The sequence below is a fragment of the Perissodus microlepis genome, chromosome 17, assembly GCF_051167445.1.
Source record: "Perissodus microlepis isolate ML-2025 ecotype Zambia chromosome 17, ASM5116744v1, whole genome shotgun sequence".
In the NCBI taxonomy this organism is placed as follows: domain Eukaryota; kingdom Metazoa; phylum Chordata; class Actinopteri; order Cichliformes; family Cichlidae; genus Perissodus; species Perissodus microlepis.
Window position 1 is genome coordinate 15,487,272 of NC_140477.1, and position 19,792 is coordinate 15,507,063.

At 40.9% G+C, this 19,792-nt stretch overlaps 1 protein-coding gene across 2 annotated transcripts in view; it reads right to left on the reverse strand.

The window, feature by feature from the left end:
- The window catches only part of acss3 (acyl-CoA synthetase short chain family member 3), a 54,534-nt gene that overhangs the window by 2,707 nt on the left and 32,035 nt on the right, over window positions 1-19,792 (reverse strand). For both annotated transcript variants that reach the window (XM_084910628.1, XM_084910629.1), the window contains exons 10-11: window positions 2,242-2,337; window positions 1,990-2,053 (exon numbers count right to left, since the gene is read on the reverse strand). In XM_084910628.1, coding sequence (XP_084766754.1) covers window positions 1,990-2,053; window positions 2,242-2,337 — 160 coding nt within the window. The remainder of the gene's footprint in view (window positions 1-1,989; window positions 2,054-2,241; window positions 2,338-19,792) is intronic.

Genomic DNA, 19,792 nt, shown 5'->3' on the forward strand with positions numbered 1-19,792 from the left:
GAAAAAGTCTGATTCATGACAGTTTCTATATAGCAACACAGATAAATTACCTGCTAGCCATGATTTATTGTTTAAACTCAGAGAGTCAGTGTATCCAATGTTAAAGGGCAGTAAAGGGCTCGTCCTACAATAAAACTCAGCGTTTGTTTAAAAGGAGACAGGAGAGACCCAGTTCTTGAGCAAATGGCCCAATTTCCCAGGTTTTAAACTAAACAACCCTCTGCATGGGTTTATTCACTACAAGCAAAACATTTAAATTTATGCAACAATCCTGTAACAAACAAATCCCATTATGGTGTCTAAAGAATTGACATTTTACAGATTTTTAATAACATTTTAAACAACAGTAAGTCAGCCAATCACATAGTAGAAACTCAGAGGATTTAGGCATGCAGACATGGTCAGCACAATCTGCCGAAATTCAAAGCGAGTCTCAAAATAGTGAAGAAAAGTGGCTTTGAATGTGGCATGGTTGTTGCTGCCAACATGGCTCTGCTGCAACATTTAGATGGATGGGTAGAAATTTAGTTTAAACAACAAGCACGAAAGCGTGGATCCATCCTGTTTTGTATCAATGATTCAGGTCGACGCTGATGGTGTAATGATGTTAGGGATCTTTTCTTGGCACACTTTGAACCCTTTAGTACCATTTGAGCATTATTTAAATGTCACAGCCTACCTGAGTACTTATGCCGACTGTGTCCGTCCCATTATCGCCACAGTGTAACCATTTTCTGATGGCTGATGCAGGATAACGTGCTGCATCACAAAGCTTAAATTATCTCAAACTGAATTTGTATGCATGACAATAAGTTCAATGTACTCAAATGGCCTCCACAGTCACCAGATTTCAGTACGATAGAGCACTTTTAGTATTTGTTGGAATGGGATATTTGCATCATGGATGTGCAGCCAACAAATCAGCAGCAACTGTGAGATGCTATCGTACCAATGTGGACTAAAATCTCTGAGGAATGTTTCCAGGACATTACTGAATCGATGCCATGAAGAATGAAGAGTTAGGGCAGTTCTTAAGGCAGACGGGGGTACAACCCAGTAACACAAGGTGTACCTAATATAGTGGGCAGTGAGAGTACATTCCATGTCAATTCATGCGAGTTCTAAATCTAAAGGCCTGATTCTTCGAAGACGTAGTCTAAATCTGATTAATATATTCTATTAAGCTACTTTTAAATTGTTATTGACGAAAAAAAGGGGGTTTTTTGCCTCTAGTTTTGGGTTCATGTTACCAAATCATGGTGGATGCAGTCACCATGCATGATTAAAATGTGTAAGGAGGCTAAAAAGAAACCTGCAGCCACTTTGTTTATTTAATCTGTTCATGTTTTTGGCAATTTTCTAGTAAAAACCACGGTGGCTAAGAGCTGTAACACATCACACATTTCACAGACTCTCCCTCCTGCCTGTAAGCTTACTCTGTAAATATTCACACAACTTTATGAAGCTGTTTGAGTTTTGGCTGGCACAGACTTTCTGGATACAACAAGCAAGTACAATAGCACAGCCGTTCCTGTCTGAGTGTAGCTCTGCCTATCAATATCTCAGGGTGCACTGTAGCATGGAGTCCTTGGAAATCACCCTTAGCACTGAGTCAATACCAGCAATTACAAAGAACAAGGGAGTGAAGTGATAACAGATAGGTAGAAGTCTGGAAGATAAGCCTGCAAAGTGAGTCATAGCTTCCTGATGAAGTCCACTTAACACAGGTAACTCTCTTTCATGAACATGCGCATGTACACCCAACTCCAGCAATAGAAGTGAGTGCTATTTATAGTCATATGCTCGTTTTTCAAAAGTGAATAATTACCCTTAATGACTAAAAGATTCAAAGTCCACATTTCACTTGTGTACAAAGAGAAAATATATAATGTCTTTAATGTCCGTGTCCAAGTGAGAGGCCCAGAAGAAAGAAAGATGAAGCGATAACTAAGCCACTCACGTTGCTGTGAACATATGCACCTGGCTTACCTCACCACAATATTTCCCAGGCTTCTTGGCTTCACCTCCTGCATGTTATCATCGATCACTGTGACTAGAGGAAAGGGAAAAGAGTGCATTTCAAATTCAGAGGTGGTTCTATCCCCCCGCTGGCAAACTGGAAGTGCAAAAAGCTTAGACGTAAGACAGGGAATTACAATCAGAAGACACACTTTTGCCCTGATATCCCTCACGCTGTAATCGTGGGGGTAACACACTGAATACAAAGAGGTCATTTCTTACCATTGTAACCTGGAACCGGTTTGCCAGCTTGGCCTGCAGGTGGCGTGAGTGAGTTTCCCAGACCGATACAACTGGAAGTAATAGCTGAGCCAGTTTCTAACAGGATACAAAGAAACACAAGGATTCATGAAAAATTCATGAGTGAGGCACAAAGTTTTAGCCAAACCACAAGAGTTCTGGATATGTGGTGTAATGTAACTGTTTTACTGTCCTGTATGAAAACCCTTTCATGGGGCACTGATCAAAAGAGTCCGCGTGGCGTTGTGTTGCCTCTGTGAGCAGCGTTAACCTACATTGAACTAAAGTATGACAGTTCCTATAGGCTCTCCCCGACTCCACCACACAACTATGCTCCATTAACGGCAAAGACTTGCCTGGCAGGCCTGTTAGCCCACCCACCGAAGGAATAACAGAATCAATCCAGCTCAGTGGGGAAGATTACATCAGAAATCACACAGCAGCAGGCAAGCCCAGCATCTGTGCAGAAACAGCCCTCCTTTTGAAGTTGGTGGGTGAACATCAGTCTCCCGGCATAAATACGAGAACAAAGTCCGCCTTCGTGTCTTCATTCTCACTGGCAGAGAATTTGCTTAAGTTCAGCTCGTGTTTCAGTAAAAATGCACACAACAGGTAACAGACAACACAATTATTTCTATCATTTTCATCCGTCCATGTAAATGTTTTTATTATTTTATCTCTTTATACATGCTGTTTGCACAAAGGGCAAGAATAATCTTACAGAAGTTTAAGGGACTTATTATATTTTCTCTTTTTTTCCCCCGGTCATACAGGCAGATACACACACACACACTTAGTTTTGGAAAATGTTCTACATAGTTTTTTCATACACTTCCACCTGCAAATCTGTTTGTGAGGGGCAGCCAATCAGAACAAAGTTTGCTAGTGCTATAGTCACACAAGGGAATATAGTGGCTGGAGACTGCAGTGTGACCATTTGCGATCAGGACAGTAATTTAACCACAAAATTACATTAGCACTCGGAAATCTTGCACAATACTTCCATTTGAGTCAAGTCCAATTTTTCAATGAAGCAGACTGCAGATGAATTGCACTCATCAGTACCGACTGCACAGACTGATTGTAATGTGTTGGGAATCAGCCAGCATTTATAAATAAGATGGAGATTATTTGCAAACCCTCCCTAATCTCGAACCGCAACCCGTGCAGTCACCACGCTATTGAAAGTGATTGCCCAAGAGCTTTTGGGTGCTGCATGCTCAACATCTCGGTGACCAATCACCAGCCAACCAACAATTTTTCCTAGCCACAAGGAGGTTGGCTTTCTACATCGATTGAGCAGCTAAAAGGAAAGGACCTCAAACCGCTTCGTCTGACAGTGGATGGAGCTGCGGACAGTACCAAAGCCCAGTATTATTTAAACAGTTAATCAAGCAAAGCTACTCTAGTAGAGTCCAAGAATATATTAGGTCCCATTTAAATTTGGCATTTTAGTGCCTACCAGAGCCTGGGCTTATTGGACCACTTTACAAATAAGGGGTTGCTAAAATGCCTCATATTTCCCATGACGAATATGTAAATGGATGCACAAGCTGCTTCACAAGGTAATGAGCCTACTCTATAGGAAGTGCACGTGGTATAAATATGATGCTTGTATCATACATATTTGATGGTCGTTAACATGCAAATGAATGCAGACAGGTACTCTAAAACCAAATCGGATCATGTCTTGAGCGGGGGAGGAGGGTAGAGCTGGTGGCAGAAATGTCTCGTCTTCTGAGGGAGCAAAAGGAAAATGGCAAAATATTCAAATCTGCAGGCCCGCTATGCAAATGACAAAATCAGACACACCCCCTCATTAAAGCCAGAGGGAAAACTATATTAACAGAGGACTTCGCATGGGTTACACACCTGTGTGAATGAACATGAAAGACTGGGCGGGAGCGGGAACCTCTTCGCCAAAATGACTTTACATCCAGAGGTAATGGTGCCCCGTGATGTTTTCTTGTAAACAAGCAAAATTCTGTTTACATTCAGCACATCTCATCCAAATCCACCATGTGACTCTATGACAACAAGACTGAGCATGCAAAAGCTGCATTCATGTTCATGTTTACATGACACCAGTCACATAACTTTGGCTAGGGTCCTGCAGCAAGTCTTACATTACAGTCAGCTGTTCATCATTGGAATAATGTGAATCATCTCACAAGACGTTCAGAGAGATAGAAGTAAATATGTTGGCATGCACATCCCCAAAGATCTCAATTGGTCTGCCAACACCAGCTCCCCCCTAAAGACAATACAATGCCTGCATTTCCTACGGAGACTGAGAGCCGCCAATCCCTACCACTGCATCTTTACCAGATCACTGCAAGGTCTGGGTTCGCAAGGTCAGCAGAAAAGAAAACCTTACATGTGGTTTTACAAGTGTCCACAAACCCCATCAACTCCAAACACAGGCTGTTGACCCTAATTGCTTCAGACGGAAGCTTCTGCAGCTCATCTGAATCCCTGAACCCGTTTTTTGACATCATTACGTAGCTCTAGAAGATCTTGGGGAATGTTGAAACATGACACACTGGCATGGATCAGGACAAAAGTAGCTCTGTATCTTTCTGAGATGTGAATTTGATCTAGTATATAATAAAGTTCCCTCTGCTACTAATCGAAACAGGTGCAGGCAGACAGAGCCGCTTCCAACATCCAGCACAGCAGGTTTCAAAGGGAGGAGGCTGCAGTTGGTTGAGAGTGGGGGGGGGGTTAAGTTAGCAAATTATGATGGAGCAAAGGAGGGGGAGGGTGTCGGGGGATGTTTGGCGGAACACATAACACAACCCCTGTGGCCTCTGAACTGGCAACCTCGCTCATCAGTGACAAGTTAGCCACTCTCTGCAGGGTTCAAAACCCATCACTGACAGCGGGTAACAGCACTCACTGCCAATGATTTATTTATTTTTTTAAAGTATTACACCTTACAGGGGGGGGATTCAGGTTGACCCACCTGGTAACTGATTTTAACGTGTTAGCATTTATAAATCAGATGGCAGTTATTTGAACACCTTTCCCAAAATGTCTGAGAGTGACTGCTGTCATCGTTTGGAGACAACGACGACGCAATAGAGAACAGCTACAATAGTGTGATGAGACATCCCCTGTTGACCAGTCAACCCCATTTGATTTCTCTTCAGTTCTGCTGACCGTTACACCTTGCACTGCAAAATCCACACACTTTTAATCGGACTAAGAGATGAGAGTATGCACCATTTGGTGTTTCAAGATCAGTGCTGATACTCTTCTAATGCTCTAATGTTTTATGTCATTTAGTATGTTGTGAAAAACAGATGTTAACTTTTCTGTGCAAAATAAATAAATAATTGAATAGAAACGCAGAATTATTACAAAGTTAGATGATAAAAAGAGCTGATCGCATGTAATCATAATAGATTCCGATAATATTCTTCTATTCGCTTTGAATATTAAACCAATACTGGCAATCAGCCAATATCAGAATTTCAGTCTGAACCAATAGGATGCAGTAAGGGTCGTTTACAAGCTCTACTGGACTGCACGTCGATTAGGGCTCGACACAGCTACTGAACCATGTCAGCTTGAGTGGAGTGTTTAAACCTGGCTGTTTACAGCAGGAGCCAGAGCTCGCTGGCGGCGATCCAGGCACAGCCAGTAAATTCAAAACTCAAATGAAAAGAGACATTATAATTGGACCTCAGCATTAAACAAGCCATACAGGAAATCAGAAGTGGCTGTGCCGCTTTCAGCCGTGAAATCAAAGATTTATAAAGAAAAGATTTCTCAATAATTACTTCCATCACTAAAACACGGGTTCTTGTATTTCTACGTGAGGCAAGATGAGAAATTTTCCAACAGCTGATTCAGAGCTTTACTAAAATCTCCAAGGTTTTCTTCATCCTTCAGATCTCAGTGGTCTGCTATATGTGAAAAAACCCTTCTGAAACCTTGACCGGAGCACTTTGACTTACAAAAGCTGGATATATTTTGAGGATACTGCATGCTACTCCAGACGCCACACGCTAAACTGTTTCACCTAACAAACTCACACTCATTTTTCAACCCATTAATATCTGATGCAATAGGAAAGAAAGATATACTTCCTTTCAAAGTACAAAAGCTGCAATCAAGTAAGTGTTGTGGATGTACTTATGTACTTACAATGTATTTTTTATGACTACCCTGATAAAATCATCTAGGTCGAATTGCTAGAGCACCAACTTCTTCACACTTTGTGCTCCTCTCTGAAACTGGGAAGGAGGATGTGTACTCACTATTGTGAATGAAGTTGGGCCGATTGTATCTTTGCTTTGCAGTAGACACTGTATGTAATTAAAACTTTGCTTTGGTCTGCAGACAACATAAGGCAAAGGTTTTAATTCCATGCTTTATCATCTATTTGACTCCAAATACACCATGATGTACAAAACGAACACCGTGTTTTATTTAATGGCTGAAACTAGCAACTGAAACTGTAAAACTCATTTCAAATGTGTTTACTGAGGTGTTACATGAGCCTTAGTGTGCCTGCACTAATATCCAGTTATGTTTTTTCTTTTTTTTCTGTCATCCTTATTAACCTGCTCCCTGCATGCGTATAAACCCAGAGAAACATGGAGGCTCTCTCTTAAGTTTCCAAGCACGTCCACATTAGTTTCACTTTTCAGAAACAGAAGTTGCGTCTACTCTTATGTACAGTCTGCAGGGTTAAAAGCACAGGCAGATGTGTCTGTGTGACAGCAACAAGTGAAATTATAAATGTTCAAATTATAAATGTTCAAATAACCCACCACCAGTGCAAAAGGACAGCGCACAAGAGGGGTGAGGAAGAGAGTGCAGACAGGGTGGAGTGGGTGGAGACAAGTGTCAAGGGGGATTTGTGACGGTGGGTGTGGAAGGATAGTAGAGAGACCTGCGATGTACAGTTTGAGACAGTGGCACTGACAGAAAGACGGGAGGTGGAGCTGAAGATGTTCAAGTTTTCATTGAGAGTTAACAGACGGGACAAGATTTGAAATGAGTATATCAGCGGGACGGCTCAGGGTGAGCGGTCCAGAGACACAGTTAGAGGAGAGGCAGGGCTGAGGTGCTGATGTTGAAGATGGAGCTGCCAGGCAGGATGGTAAGTGGAATGGTTCTTATATCGTGCTTTTCTACTCTAACTCAGCACTCAAAGCATGTTGAGCACATTTTCTTAACTACAAGGTTAATTCAGCCAATCACACACATTCTATACCTAAACACATTGTTTAACATTCACACTTCAATGGATGCATCAGGGGAAACTCTGGGTATTATGTATGGGTAGTATGTTGTCCAGGGATAATTTGACATGCAGACTAGCGGTGCTGGGAAGTGAACCACCAACCTTCCTACTTCCTGAGTGCCAAGAAAAGAGGAAGTTCATGGATGCAGTTAAGGACTGCATTCAGAGGGCTAGTGTGACAGAAGAGGATGCTAAGTATAGGGCAAGATGGAGGCAGATGATCTGCTATGGCGACCCCTAAAAGGAAACACACGAACAAAGAAGAAGAGCAACACAGCACCAGTAGGTTTCTGTAAGTTTTGGGAGCTAATATACTTTCCTGAGAACTTTTTTTGTGGAGAAACAGGATTCTTTCAAAGGTTTTCAGTCCCCAGGGAAAGTTCCTGAGGTGTGGAAACACAACACAGCAAAAGATATCCACTTACACCTCTATACCCTGTGGCTCACCCAAACAAAAAATGATTAAAACATCTATTCTGCTTACCTAAAAAATATTTTTGACAGCCTGACATTTTCACAGCATGCATCAAATTCGAGGCGTTTTATTGAATACTTCAGGAGACAGCCATTACCCCAAAAACTTAACTGCACACACACACACACCTTCAAAAGGGTCAGCATTTCATCCCGTAAGGTAACATGTCCAAAATGTTTGGCTCAAGACATCTTTATTGAGCTCAAACTGACAAAATACTTGCACTGCTATTATTCTAGTCACATTGTGTGGGGGAGTTTAAATATGCTGCATTCGAAAGGTAGACAGCATGGGCTGAGGCTGAGTAAATGCTAGAAGAAGTTAAAACATCTGGGGGCTGGAGCTGAGCACACGCACACATACATACTGTCTATGTGCTTGTCTGACACAGCTTGGCATCAGTCTATCTCAGCTCCCACCTCAGTCTTTTCCTTTTCACTATCCCTCTGTACACAAACAAATCAATCTTCCTTCGACCTGTTGGAGATGAGCTCCGCCAGTGAGAGAGCCATTTTCAGTGTGATGAATGGGCTGAGGGAGGGGGAGGGATGCTGGAGGACACGTTGGTAGAGCGGAATAGGCGATTTGGTGGCGCCATTTCAGCTGAGAAGGTGCAATCGAAGTGCCGAGCTCATTACCAGCAGCTTGGAGAGAAACTGCTGTTCAGGAAAAACAAAGATGATCCTGCATTCCGTTTCGTCTCTGTAACTACTCAAGCGGCATATTCGTTTGCAAAAACAAAGGATATAACACCCTTCTCCGTGCCTCTACTCTGTCTTTAGGGCTTACATGGAAAACAGGCAACAAGGACTTCAGTGAAACAAAAGGATGGATGGCAGTGTCTAGTCTGATGTTACAATATGAAACCTGAAAACCCAGGGGAGACCAAAACACTCGTAACTCAAGTACAATCTTGTAGCATTAATGAAAATAGATGAAATACTGATTTAATAAATCTAAAATAAAACTACATGGGAGCTGAGTGTACCTCAGAGGGGGCAACTGTTGGCAGGAAAACCGCTCTGAAAAGTCTCCCTATACACCATCTGCTCAGCAGCAAATGACAGCACAGGCAAAGGTGAGTAAATATAGTGGGGCATGTAGCTTCTAAAGTACAAACAGGGGAAAAAAATGCAAAACAAAAAAAACCACACTCGTTTAAAATTTGGCCGCTCTCTTTGTAATTGTTCTCACTATTTTTAGATCACTTCCATAGAAAGCATAAAAAAATGAAAACAGTTTCCAGATCACAAAAACTGAAAGTGTGGAAGTGTCTTAAGCCTGCATATTTTTAATGACCAGCAGGGGGCGCCAGCACGGGGCTACAATGACTACTATTGGAAAACGGCGATCAGCTTCCTCACTCTCTGGACTCAGTTAACACTTTCCTGAGTGTTTTATGGGCTTGTCATTTCAGGTTATATTGAAAAAACATTAAGCTACCTTTAATTACTCTTTATTGTAATTATGTTCATTATTAGTGTCAGAAAGTTACATTATCTCAGGGTATTCTCGTTGACTGGTAGCTTGTCAATGACAAGTCGACAACCAGGAAGGAGCAGCAGCAGATGGCTACTCCTCCCTCGGCCTGGTTCCACCATAGGTTTCTTCCTGTTAAAAGGGAGTTTTTCCATCCCACTGTCGCAAAGAGCTTGCTCAAAAGGAGTATTTTGATCGTTGGGTTATTGTAGGGTCTATACCTTAAATTTTAAGGCATCTTGAGGCAACTGTTGTTGTGATTTGGCACTATGTAAATAAAACTGAATTGAAATCGTTCTGCTCTAGAGTCCATCCAGAAGAGGACAGACTCACTGGAGAGGCAGCTGAATATTATTACTCTGTTATTTATTCATTACAAACTACTTTTCAAAAATATATGTATTTACAGAGAAAAACCTTATAAATGCCATCAAATCTTTTGAAACTCATGTGCCAACACCACCCGGCATAAATAGAACCTCAATCTCAAGAAAACACAGCACACTGAAGGAGATCCACCATGCATTAGAAATACACAAGTTTGCTTCTTATTTATTTATTAATTGGAAGATTTACAGAACTTTGCTTGGGTCTCCATCAATTTGAGGTGCAGAGTTAATAAGAAAGCGAATAGTAATCTTCAAATAAACTGTGACAACCATTATTAGTCATTATTATTCTCTTTCAATGCCCTAAAAGTTCCCAAGAGGATTATATAAATCAGGTAAAAAGCTTACATATTTGCTGATATACTGTGATGGTAAAATCAAGTGTGAGGGAAGCCAATTAACTGCACTTGTGACTTCAGATGCACCTGATGCCAATTAACCTTCTTCATTATTAATGCTAAACTTAGATACTGGCGCAAGTAAACAATAAAACGGTGAAAAGTAAGTAAGTAACAGTATGTTCCTTCATTTGTCAGACATTTCTGAAAGGTATGTAAGGAGATTAAATCTTACTTACAGCCCTACAGCAGCAGCTGTAACACGTAAATAAGCACTGCATGAGTCATGTGCAGTAAACAGCAATCCTGAGAGACAAAGCTCAGAGAGCTCTTTCTGTACAACAACACATATGCACAGTCGTATTTGAAGTTGTCCTGTTCCTGTGTTGTTGCTGGGGTAACTTAGTTGAGAGCTTAAAAAAAGGAGAGCCAAGGTCAATGTAAAAGAGGCTGATGTGTAGGAGCATGAGAACAGAGAGAAAGAAAATAGATTGCAAGCTCCTTTGCCAGACAATAAAATACGCCCTTTTTCCCCCACATCGTTTTTCTTCATAATAAATGTTTCAGCTCTTCCTACACAAAGTCAAGAATCTATCTACCTTGTAAAAAACGGTTGTGAAAGAGAAACACCATGAAATTTTTAAATTTCATGAATAATGCTTTTGAGGGAGACTGCAGAGATGCACGCGCTGATACAAAATGGGTGCAGTTGTAAAAGACGTGGCAGCATTTGCTCTCAGAACGAGTGCAAAACAAGTCTTACTACAAAGCGGTGGGATTAGTTCTGCTGTGCTGGACAGTGCAGACTTTACTGGTCAGACACACCATCACTGGCAACTGAAGAGTAAAGTACAGGCAGTTAGCATAGGCTTTGTTAGCTAAGCCTTTTGGGTTGAGCTGAAAGTTGAAATTATAGGTGAATGAAGAAAAGTTAAGAAAGGAAGCAAAATGCATGAGGAAGAGCATACTGCAGGAGCTGCAAAAGCTTGCTGAGCTGCATACCAAAGACATGCATTAAAACCAGGATGAGAAATTGCAAACAGCATGCACACATCTCATTTACAGCTCTTCAAGGGGCAATTTCATCTCATCAGCTAAAAACACTGCCTCCCTTATCACTTCTCAGACAGCGCGGCTCGTTCGCTCAGAGCTAAGTTTATGCATACAAATGCACTACTTAACTTGCTAATGAAAGACCCCCATCTTGTGCCTTAAAAACCTCAGCAGACAATGCAACAATGCTTTGGAATGAATGCCAAACGAATTCCCGGGTTGGAGAGCTGATGACAGCGGCTTCCGGTAAACAACGAGGTAACACAAACGTGGCACCTCAGCTCTCTGAGATGTAATTACAGGAGCCACGACATCTGCGCTACTGTCTCTGCTGCACTGTAATGAGACCAAGTGAGCGACAGTGGGAAGAGGGGGCTTGCTTGTTGTTGAATGACATGAGGTACAAAGCTAAGGCTTTCCATGCTTTTCCCAAAGGAGGGCAAGAACAGGATGACATGATTCAGGAACAATTTACTGAAAAGAAATGTATTCTTATTTAGGATACAAGAAGACAATGAGGGACTGGCCTATCTGCAAGAGGTATGGGGAGGAATATCAACCGTGTGAGGCAAAGGGATGGCTCTGTTTTGCAATTCTAGTTTTCACCAGGCTGGCCAAAATGAAGCGTCACAGAGGTAGCGCTCCATGGATTTTACAAGTAAAGCTAATTTTCTCAAATGTGGCATAGCAAAAGCTTTAAATAATGACCAAAATATATGTTGTGCTTTAAAGAGCAATTGGGAACTATGTAGAAAAATGGCTGTAATTCTTAAACAGTGTTAATACTTTTGTTAAATCCAGTGAATTAAGGCTGAAAGTCTGCACACATCATGAGTCTGATTTAACATTCTTGATGATGTGCAGAGGCAAAGTTGAAAAAATGTTGAAAAACACTTCTGCAGTGCTGAAGTCAGTTTTCAGATCCCTGCCACCAATTAGCCAATCCGAAGCTGAAGTGTGGAACACTCGAGGGAAATGTGTTGAAGGAAGAACTTTGGATTGATCCATTAATAAATCCCCAAAGCTTTGAAACTGTGCGTCATGCACGGCCAAAGTGTAGTGGAGGAAAAAAAAACTGTTTAAACTTCAAATTTACCAAATGTTCAGATTTTACTGATGGTTGTATACATGCATTTTTACTGTTAATAACCACTGATATTAAAGCTATTACTCTCTTCCTATCAATTAAGACAGAAGATTCAAAGTAACCACCTAAATAATTGTGGTTAATTGGTTCTTGCCATGTCTTAATTTCTCATTTCCCCGCCATATTAACTTGGACCCATGAGTTAATAATCTCATCATCTGCTCTATTCCAGGATAAACCCCTTCAGATGCACCATCTCATTTACATGTGGTGCTCAAAACTGACTAATCTGTGGCCATGCAATAACATCTCCCACCAGGGTCGTGAGAAGAACTTGCGAGAAATTAATAAGAGCACAGATATTGGTTTAGCCTGGCTATTAAAACATATTAAAGACAAGCCTTTGCATAATTTATGGAAACTTATTAATCTATGCGGACACCCCATATGTGATTGTTAAACATCTAACTCAAAAACTTTGGGCATAGCTACAGTCAAATGTCCTGCAATTTAAGAAAACACCAGCAAATAGACCATGCAAAAAACAAACAAACAAAAACAAAACAAATAGAAAAAAAAGTTGAGGAAAAAAAATGATGTAAATAGAAAAAAAATGTTGCAAAAAAATGAAAAAATTATAACTGAAGGAATTTTGGGGGAAACAATAATGTGACAGAATAGCTGTGAAAGTGAAGCAAACCGTAAATAGCTATTAGTAAATGTGTCTACAGTATTACATGAATCATGTGATTAAAACTAGAGATGGACCGATCCGATATTACGTATCGGTATCGGTCCGATACTGACCCAAATTACTGGATCGGATATCGGCGAGAAATAAAAAATGTAATCCGATCCATTAAATATCAAAAAAGCACCCCATAAAACTTGCTACACGGCGTAACTCGGCTCATAACCGTAGCACGTTGCAGCAGTATGCATCACGTGATAGAGCGGCTGTGTGTATTTGTAGCCTTGCTAGCAATCCAGCATTTCATCTCCGAGGAACTTATCCCAGAGAGAAGTAAAGCAAGTGTGTAAGTTCATCTCTGAATGTTTGTAAAGCATTCCCACGTTAAGCTTAACAACCGATATATGGAGCGACTGCCTCTCTCTCTCTCTCCCCTACTGCTACTTCAATCGTGAAACTGCTTAATGATCAGCTGATCGGCTTTTCTGTCGCGAGTCCATCTCTCTTCTTTGTTTTTGGCCCACTTCTCACCAGAAAGAGGAAACCAGCGGCTGAACAACAGCAGCACTATTAAGCTTGATAAGCTGTTGTTAGAATTTATTTAATATTACTTTCTACACCAGGATCTTTTTCTATGTAGCTGACGGCTGGTAACTGTGCAGGGGCGAATCTAGCAAAGTTTAGCCAGGGGGACCGATAGGGCATGAACAGGGAAAAGGGGGCACAAAGACATACTTTTCTTTCTTATTCTCATTTAAAATGTCGAGCTTTTAATAAATAATTATCTGAATCTTACACCCAAAGTTTTAATCTGATGTAAAATATATAGTAGTCCATTACTGTATATAGTAACTGTTAAGTCTAATATACCCTAGTAAGCTATAGTACTTTTTCCTTTGGGAAAGTACCATCTGTGAATTCTGCAATTCTGTTGAAGAAAGATGTTGAATCTATTTAATTATTCTTGAAAAATAATTTATTTCTGTGCATTTTTCCACACTGCATCAAATTATAGTTGATTACATCGATTAAGCATCATGAGGTGGAGGGTGGGGGGTGGTTCCCTATTTTTTTTTGCTGGGAGTTTGCAACCCTATTAGTTAGGTTGCTTAATATTTCTGCTAAGTACTCTTTAAAATACCAGAATAGGGAGGATGGAGTAGGTTTAAGTTTATTAGATTGATCAGTTTTGCTGAACTATGAAATATTTTGGGCGCAGTGTATTTTTTACATACAGGTATAACAGAATAGCTTTAGTGTTGTTATTTATTTAAACTTGAGTATAAACTTATACAAAAAGCAGCAAGATATTAAAAAAACGTTTTATTGATTAAAAAACACACTATATCGGATTCATATCGGTATCGGCAGATATCCAAATTTATGGTATCGGTATCGGACATAAAAAAGTGGTATCGTGCCATCTCTAATTAAAACACGCACACTGGCGTGCATCTTTTCTCATTCACAACGCTGATGAACCCTCTGCTTCTTTTGTGCAATCTGCTTTGATTTCTGTCACTTCTGCAACTGTCCATCCAGAAACATATTTCTTTTTTGCTGTTTTTGTTGTTTTTGTGTTGTTTTTTCATGTTTTGCAGTGCAGTGCAGTTCATGTTCTGCCTATCCTCTATGATTTGGAGATTTAGCTACAAACAAACAAATGTCTATTTCTGGACCATCTTAAAAGCAGGAATGCCTACTGTCTTGGAAGCCAGGTATCACCAACTCACTCAATGAATGTCAAATCTTCTACAAAGCAGTGAAGAAAACTTGTTAAAAGAAAAAAAAATCAGAATTATTGAATGAGAAAAATGAAACCAAAATAAGAATCTCACCTGTGCATGCACATTTTTCCTCCAGAGTGCCTGTCAGACAACTTGTGCCATACATTTAACACACCATAAAAGTAAAAAAAAAATAGTGTCAAGATTGAATTATAGTAAAACATTCAACACCCCAAGCTGTCATTCTATTATATTCTCATACCATATCAAACCTATTACAGGCTAATGCATGGGTGTCAAACAGAGCCCACTGATGATGGATTGGATTTATATAGCGCTTTTCAAGGCACCCAAAGCGCTTTACAATGCCACTATTCATTCACTCTCGCATTCACACACTGGTGGAGGCAAGCTACGGTTGTAGCCACAGCTGCCCTGGGGCAGACTGACAGAAGCGAGGCTGCCATATCGCGCCATCGGCCCCTCTGGCCAACACCAGTAGGCGGTAGGGTAAAGTGTCTTGCCCAAGGACACAACGACCAGGACAGAGAGCCCGGGGATCGAACCGGCGACCATACGGTTACAGATACGCTTCCCAACCCCCTGAGCCACGGTCGCCCCACTGGTCAGAACTGGCCAGTCAGGTGCAATGGCTTTCTACAAAAGTGTGAACATTTCAAAGGAGGATGAGGGGTCTTTTTTTCTCTTACTGTCTTCTTACTGAAAAACACATTACCGATAGCCTGCCTTACTACTAGGCAGCAGCAACATGGTTAACGGAACCGGCATGGTTCAATTCAATTAAATTTCATGGTTGGTCTGTATTTGGTCTGTATTTGTATAGCGCTTTTACTTGGTCCTAAGGACCCCAAAGCGCTTTGCACTATACACAATCATCCACCTATTCACACACTGGTGATGGCAAGCTACAGTGTAGCCACAGCCGCCCTGGGGCGCACTGACAGAGGCGAGGCTGCCGGACGCTGGCGCCACCGGGCCCTCTGACCACCACCAGTAGGCAACGAGTGAAGTGTCTTGCCCAAGGACACAACGACCGAGACTGTCGGAGCCGGGGCTCGAACCGGCAACCTTCCGATTACAAGACAAACGCCCAACTCTTGAGTTGCCCCTGGTTGTGCGTTGGTCCTTTGCAGAGCCTGCGCACAGCTTTGCAGACTGTCATCTAGGCGTTTACTGTCGCTAGCGTGTAACAACCAACCAGTCTGTGGACCACTCTTGCTTTTGCTGTTGCTGCTTCCACTGCAGAGAAGACCAGAGTTATAACATAAAAAAGAGCAGAAGTGAAACTGAATGTTTAAAACAATGAAAATTGTCCACTGGGGCCACCGTCCATGTGTCTCAGGATGCTTTTTTCATCCCTGATGCTTTTTTTTTTTTTTTTTTTTAAATGTCATCTCAGGCTGTTCTGCAAGTGGATCGCTCACTAAATGTGAACTATGAACTACTGATATGTTCTTAACAGTAAAAGGTTATTATTCAGAGGTTGTATACAGACCATAAACATAAATGAGTAGGACACTTCTGGACTAATATGTGCCACAAAAAGGTTACAAACCACTCCAATAATAAAATATCCATGAAGACTCTCAGATATCCTGATTTAAATTAACACAGCAGAGTAAAATATCCCTGTTGAACCGTTAGGTAAAGATTCTTTATTAACCTTTGATCCAGCCGAGCACTCTTTCTCTTTTCCAACAGCAAGTGCTGGCGTGCTAAAAGCTAATTTTTTTTATGTGTTTTCAATAAGGTTGCCTAAAACTGCCCTTCGCAATCTTTCTGAGAAGAGGAGGATGTTTAGAGTCCACTGCTGTGCCAGCAAAGCATTCAGCAAAAGCCGTGGGGAGACATTTCTCAATTCTACAAATTTATTTGACATGACCGATACTTTGAGGAGGTCCAGTTCACTTTTGAGATAATTTCATTCTGTTTGCGAAAGCATCTGCCTTCTGTCAGACTGAGTCGAAGAAACAAAGACAAACAGAGAGAGAAAGCCAGACAAAGTCAGGACGATCTAAAAACACCACTACTGTGGGTCCATCCGTCACCACTCACTGGTGAAGCAGCCAAAACCTGCCAACTGGAAACACATATTTGTTGCCAGGCAACACCAGTGACATCAGCAACCTCCATCATCAACTCCCTCCACCCTCACCAATGGCACTTGGGTCTTAAAATAGCGCTTAGATTATTATCAGGCTTCAAAATGGCAAACATTTGCTCATATGAACATAAGGAGAAGTGAGCTGGGGTTGCCAGCCGCGTCAGATGGCCTAAACTATGATATACATTAGGTGGGTGGGGGTAAGTAAGGGGTGTTCATTCATTTTCCAATATCTGTATGTATGCGAAAGCAGCATAAAAACAACCAAAATAAAGGTTAGGTGTTAAAAAAAAAGAAAAAAAAAAGAGCAGCGTGGTGCCATGTCTGGTTGAAACAGGATGAGTCAGCGCATGACAGAGGGAGGCTGAAAAATAATTGAGTCCACTGCAAATGATTCAGAAAACTAATCTCATCTGCAGTGTAAGTACTCCAGAGAGAAAAGTAATCACAAGGTCAAATTAGTCAAACTCGAGCTCGTTAGCACAATTAGATATTCGCAGCAAAGAACATTTAAATTTAGTGTTGCATGCAAGTCCTGAGAAAATGTCTGAGATCAAGTGCTGCTTGTAATAGTTTTTAAATCCAGAGGCTGCAGACGTGTCTTAAACATGCTACATCCAGCATTTTTAAAGCATCACCTGCTTCCAAGGAGCCAGACTTTCTTGTAAAGTGGTCTTGAGCAACAATTCTCCACGTTTACTGACGGGCTTTCAAAGCTTTTCACTGGCTGCTTTTTTACTTGTTTTCAGTCCCGTCCTTGTACCTGACCATTTCACAGGAAGATTTTTTTGTTAAGCCACTTAACACTGACCCATATAACATTTAAACATCAAAAAGGCACCCAACTAAAGGTATAAACCACTGTTGTGTCTACAAATAACAAACAACTTAGCAAAGAACTCATTTTAAATTGTATCTTTAGACCTTCGTTGCTAGCAGCCTATCACAAAAATTGATGTTTTCAATTCTTTAGTTGAAACTATGAAAAAGTGTCAAAGGTAACACAGTCTGACAAGTATAAAATAGTTTTGTGCCAATAAGGTAATTCCCACAGACATATTGGTTGAAAGACTTGGCATTTCTCAACATGGTGTGTAGTGTGTCCATAAAAAACTGAGATTAGATCAGTAGATTAGGTAAGTGGAAGACAAAGAAGTTGCAGTTTTTCAAGACACTGAGAAATTTAGTTCAGCTTTTGGCACAGCCCTCCACAACAGTTACAGTTTCTAATGTGGCCACCTTGGAAAAAGTATGAACCACTTTATTACCCTGAAAAGTATTACCCTCTCCACACAGAAAGGCCCCAGGTGGCTTTGAACCCAGAACCTTCTTGCTGTGATGTAACAGCACAAACCATGAGATCAGCGTATGTACAAATGATCCTTAGAAAAAGGTCCAAATCTAAGGTTCATTGGATAAAGGTTTAAAGGAGTTTGTGCCGATGAGCAAGTTGTCCCCTTACTCCAGAGACTGTCATTTATGAGTGGAACTCCCCTAAACCCCAACTGGTCGTGGCAGATGAACGCCCCGCCCTGAGGCTGGTTGTGAGGGAGGTTTCTTCCTGTTAAAAGGGAGTTTTTCCTTTCCACTGTTGCCAAAGCACTTGCTCATATGATTACTGGGGTTTTCTCTGTTTTCTTTATATTATTGTAGGCTCTCTACCTTTCAATAAAAGGCGTCTTGAGGCAACTGTTGTTGTGATTTGCTGCTATATAAATAAAACTGAAAATGAATTGAAACTTTATCATAGTTAATCAACGTTTCTACTCTTAGCTTTGTGTGATGTCAGCAAGGAATGTCCTTAACCCTTTATTGACCAAGCATCATTTAGGCCGCCTGGACATATTTGGTAATTTTGGCTGTAAAAGGGCCAAAAATCATATTATAAGTGAATTCTTTTGCCCCTTTTTTCAGAATAACCTCAGCTTTCAATATCTGGCAGTCATTTTACATTATTGTATTGTTGTGACAATGGAACAACAGTTAAAAGTGGAAAAAAAATAAAAATCAGACAGTTTTTTCAGATTTATAACTAAGTGGAAACTGATATTCAACAGGAACAAAATGTAAAACAACATCAACTTTAAATATGAACTATACTAAATATGTACAATAAAGTTTTGGGGCCTTCTCCACGCCTGTCAGTTTGCTCCGTGAGTCATCAATTCTTACATGTGATTGGACCGTCGCAGTTCGTGCTTCCTAATGATGCACCGTAAAGTTTTGTAAAGCTCGTTTTCTCGTCTTTTAGTCACCATTTGAAATGTCTCTCTTGCCCAAATGGTCGAAGCGCACCTAAGTGAAATTGGCTTTTCTTTTTCCAGAGCAGTAGCTTGCAAACCCACTACCTTTGTGCTACCGTAATACACCAAATATCCCTGTAAAGCGTGGCTTCTCTTCTTTCAGTAACTGGGTGAAAATTTTCTCTTGCTCAAATGGTCGATGAGTTACAGTAGTTCGAAGCACACATGGTCAAACGTAGGCAGGGTCGTTTAAAGAGCGCTTGTAAAATGGGCCCGACGGGTTAATATGGACAACTCAGACAAACAGCTCTTGATATAAATACAGAAGGGCCACCCACCTGCTCTTCAACTTTTGGTGAGAGTAAACAATAAGAAGAAGTGGGGGGAAAAAAACGCAAAACTAAAACTGCAGGGCTAAGGCCCAAGGCCCAGTACAAGATTTAAAAAAAAAAAATTGAGCCATGACTGACATAAAAAAAAAAAAAGGATTATTTTTAGATGTGAATCACACAAAGCTGCTGTAGTAGAGCCCATGCAGCTCATTGGGCTCTGCAAAGAGCTAATTTCAGCCAGAGCACAAGTAAGTCGCTTCCATGGTCGAGGATTAGATGAATGGAGAATATTCTGAATGGTTCACAGTTCACTAATGGATTAGAATAATTAAAATGT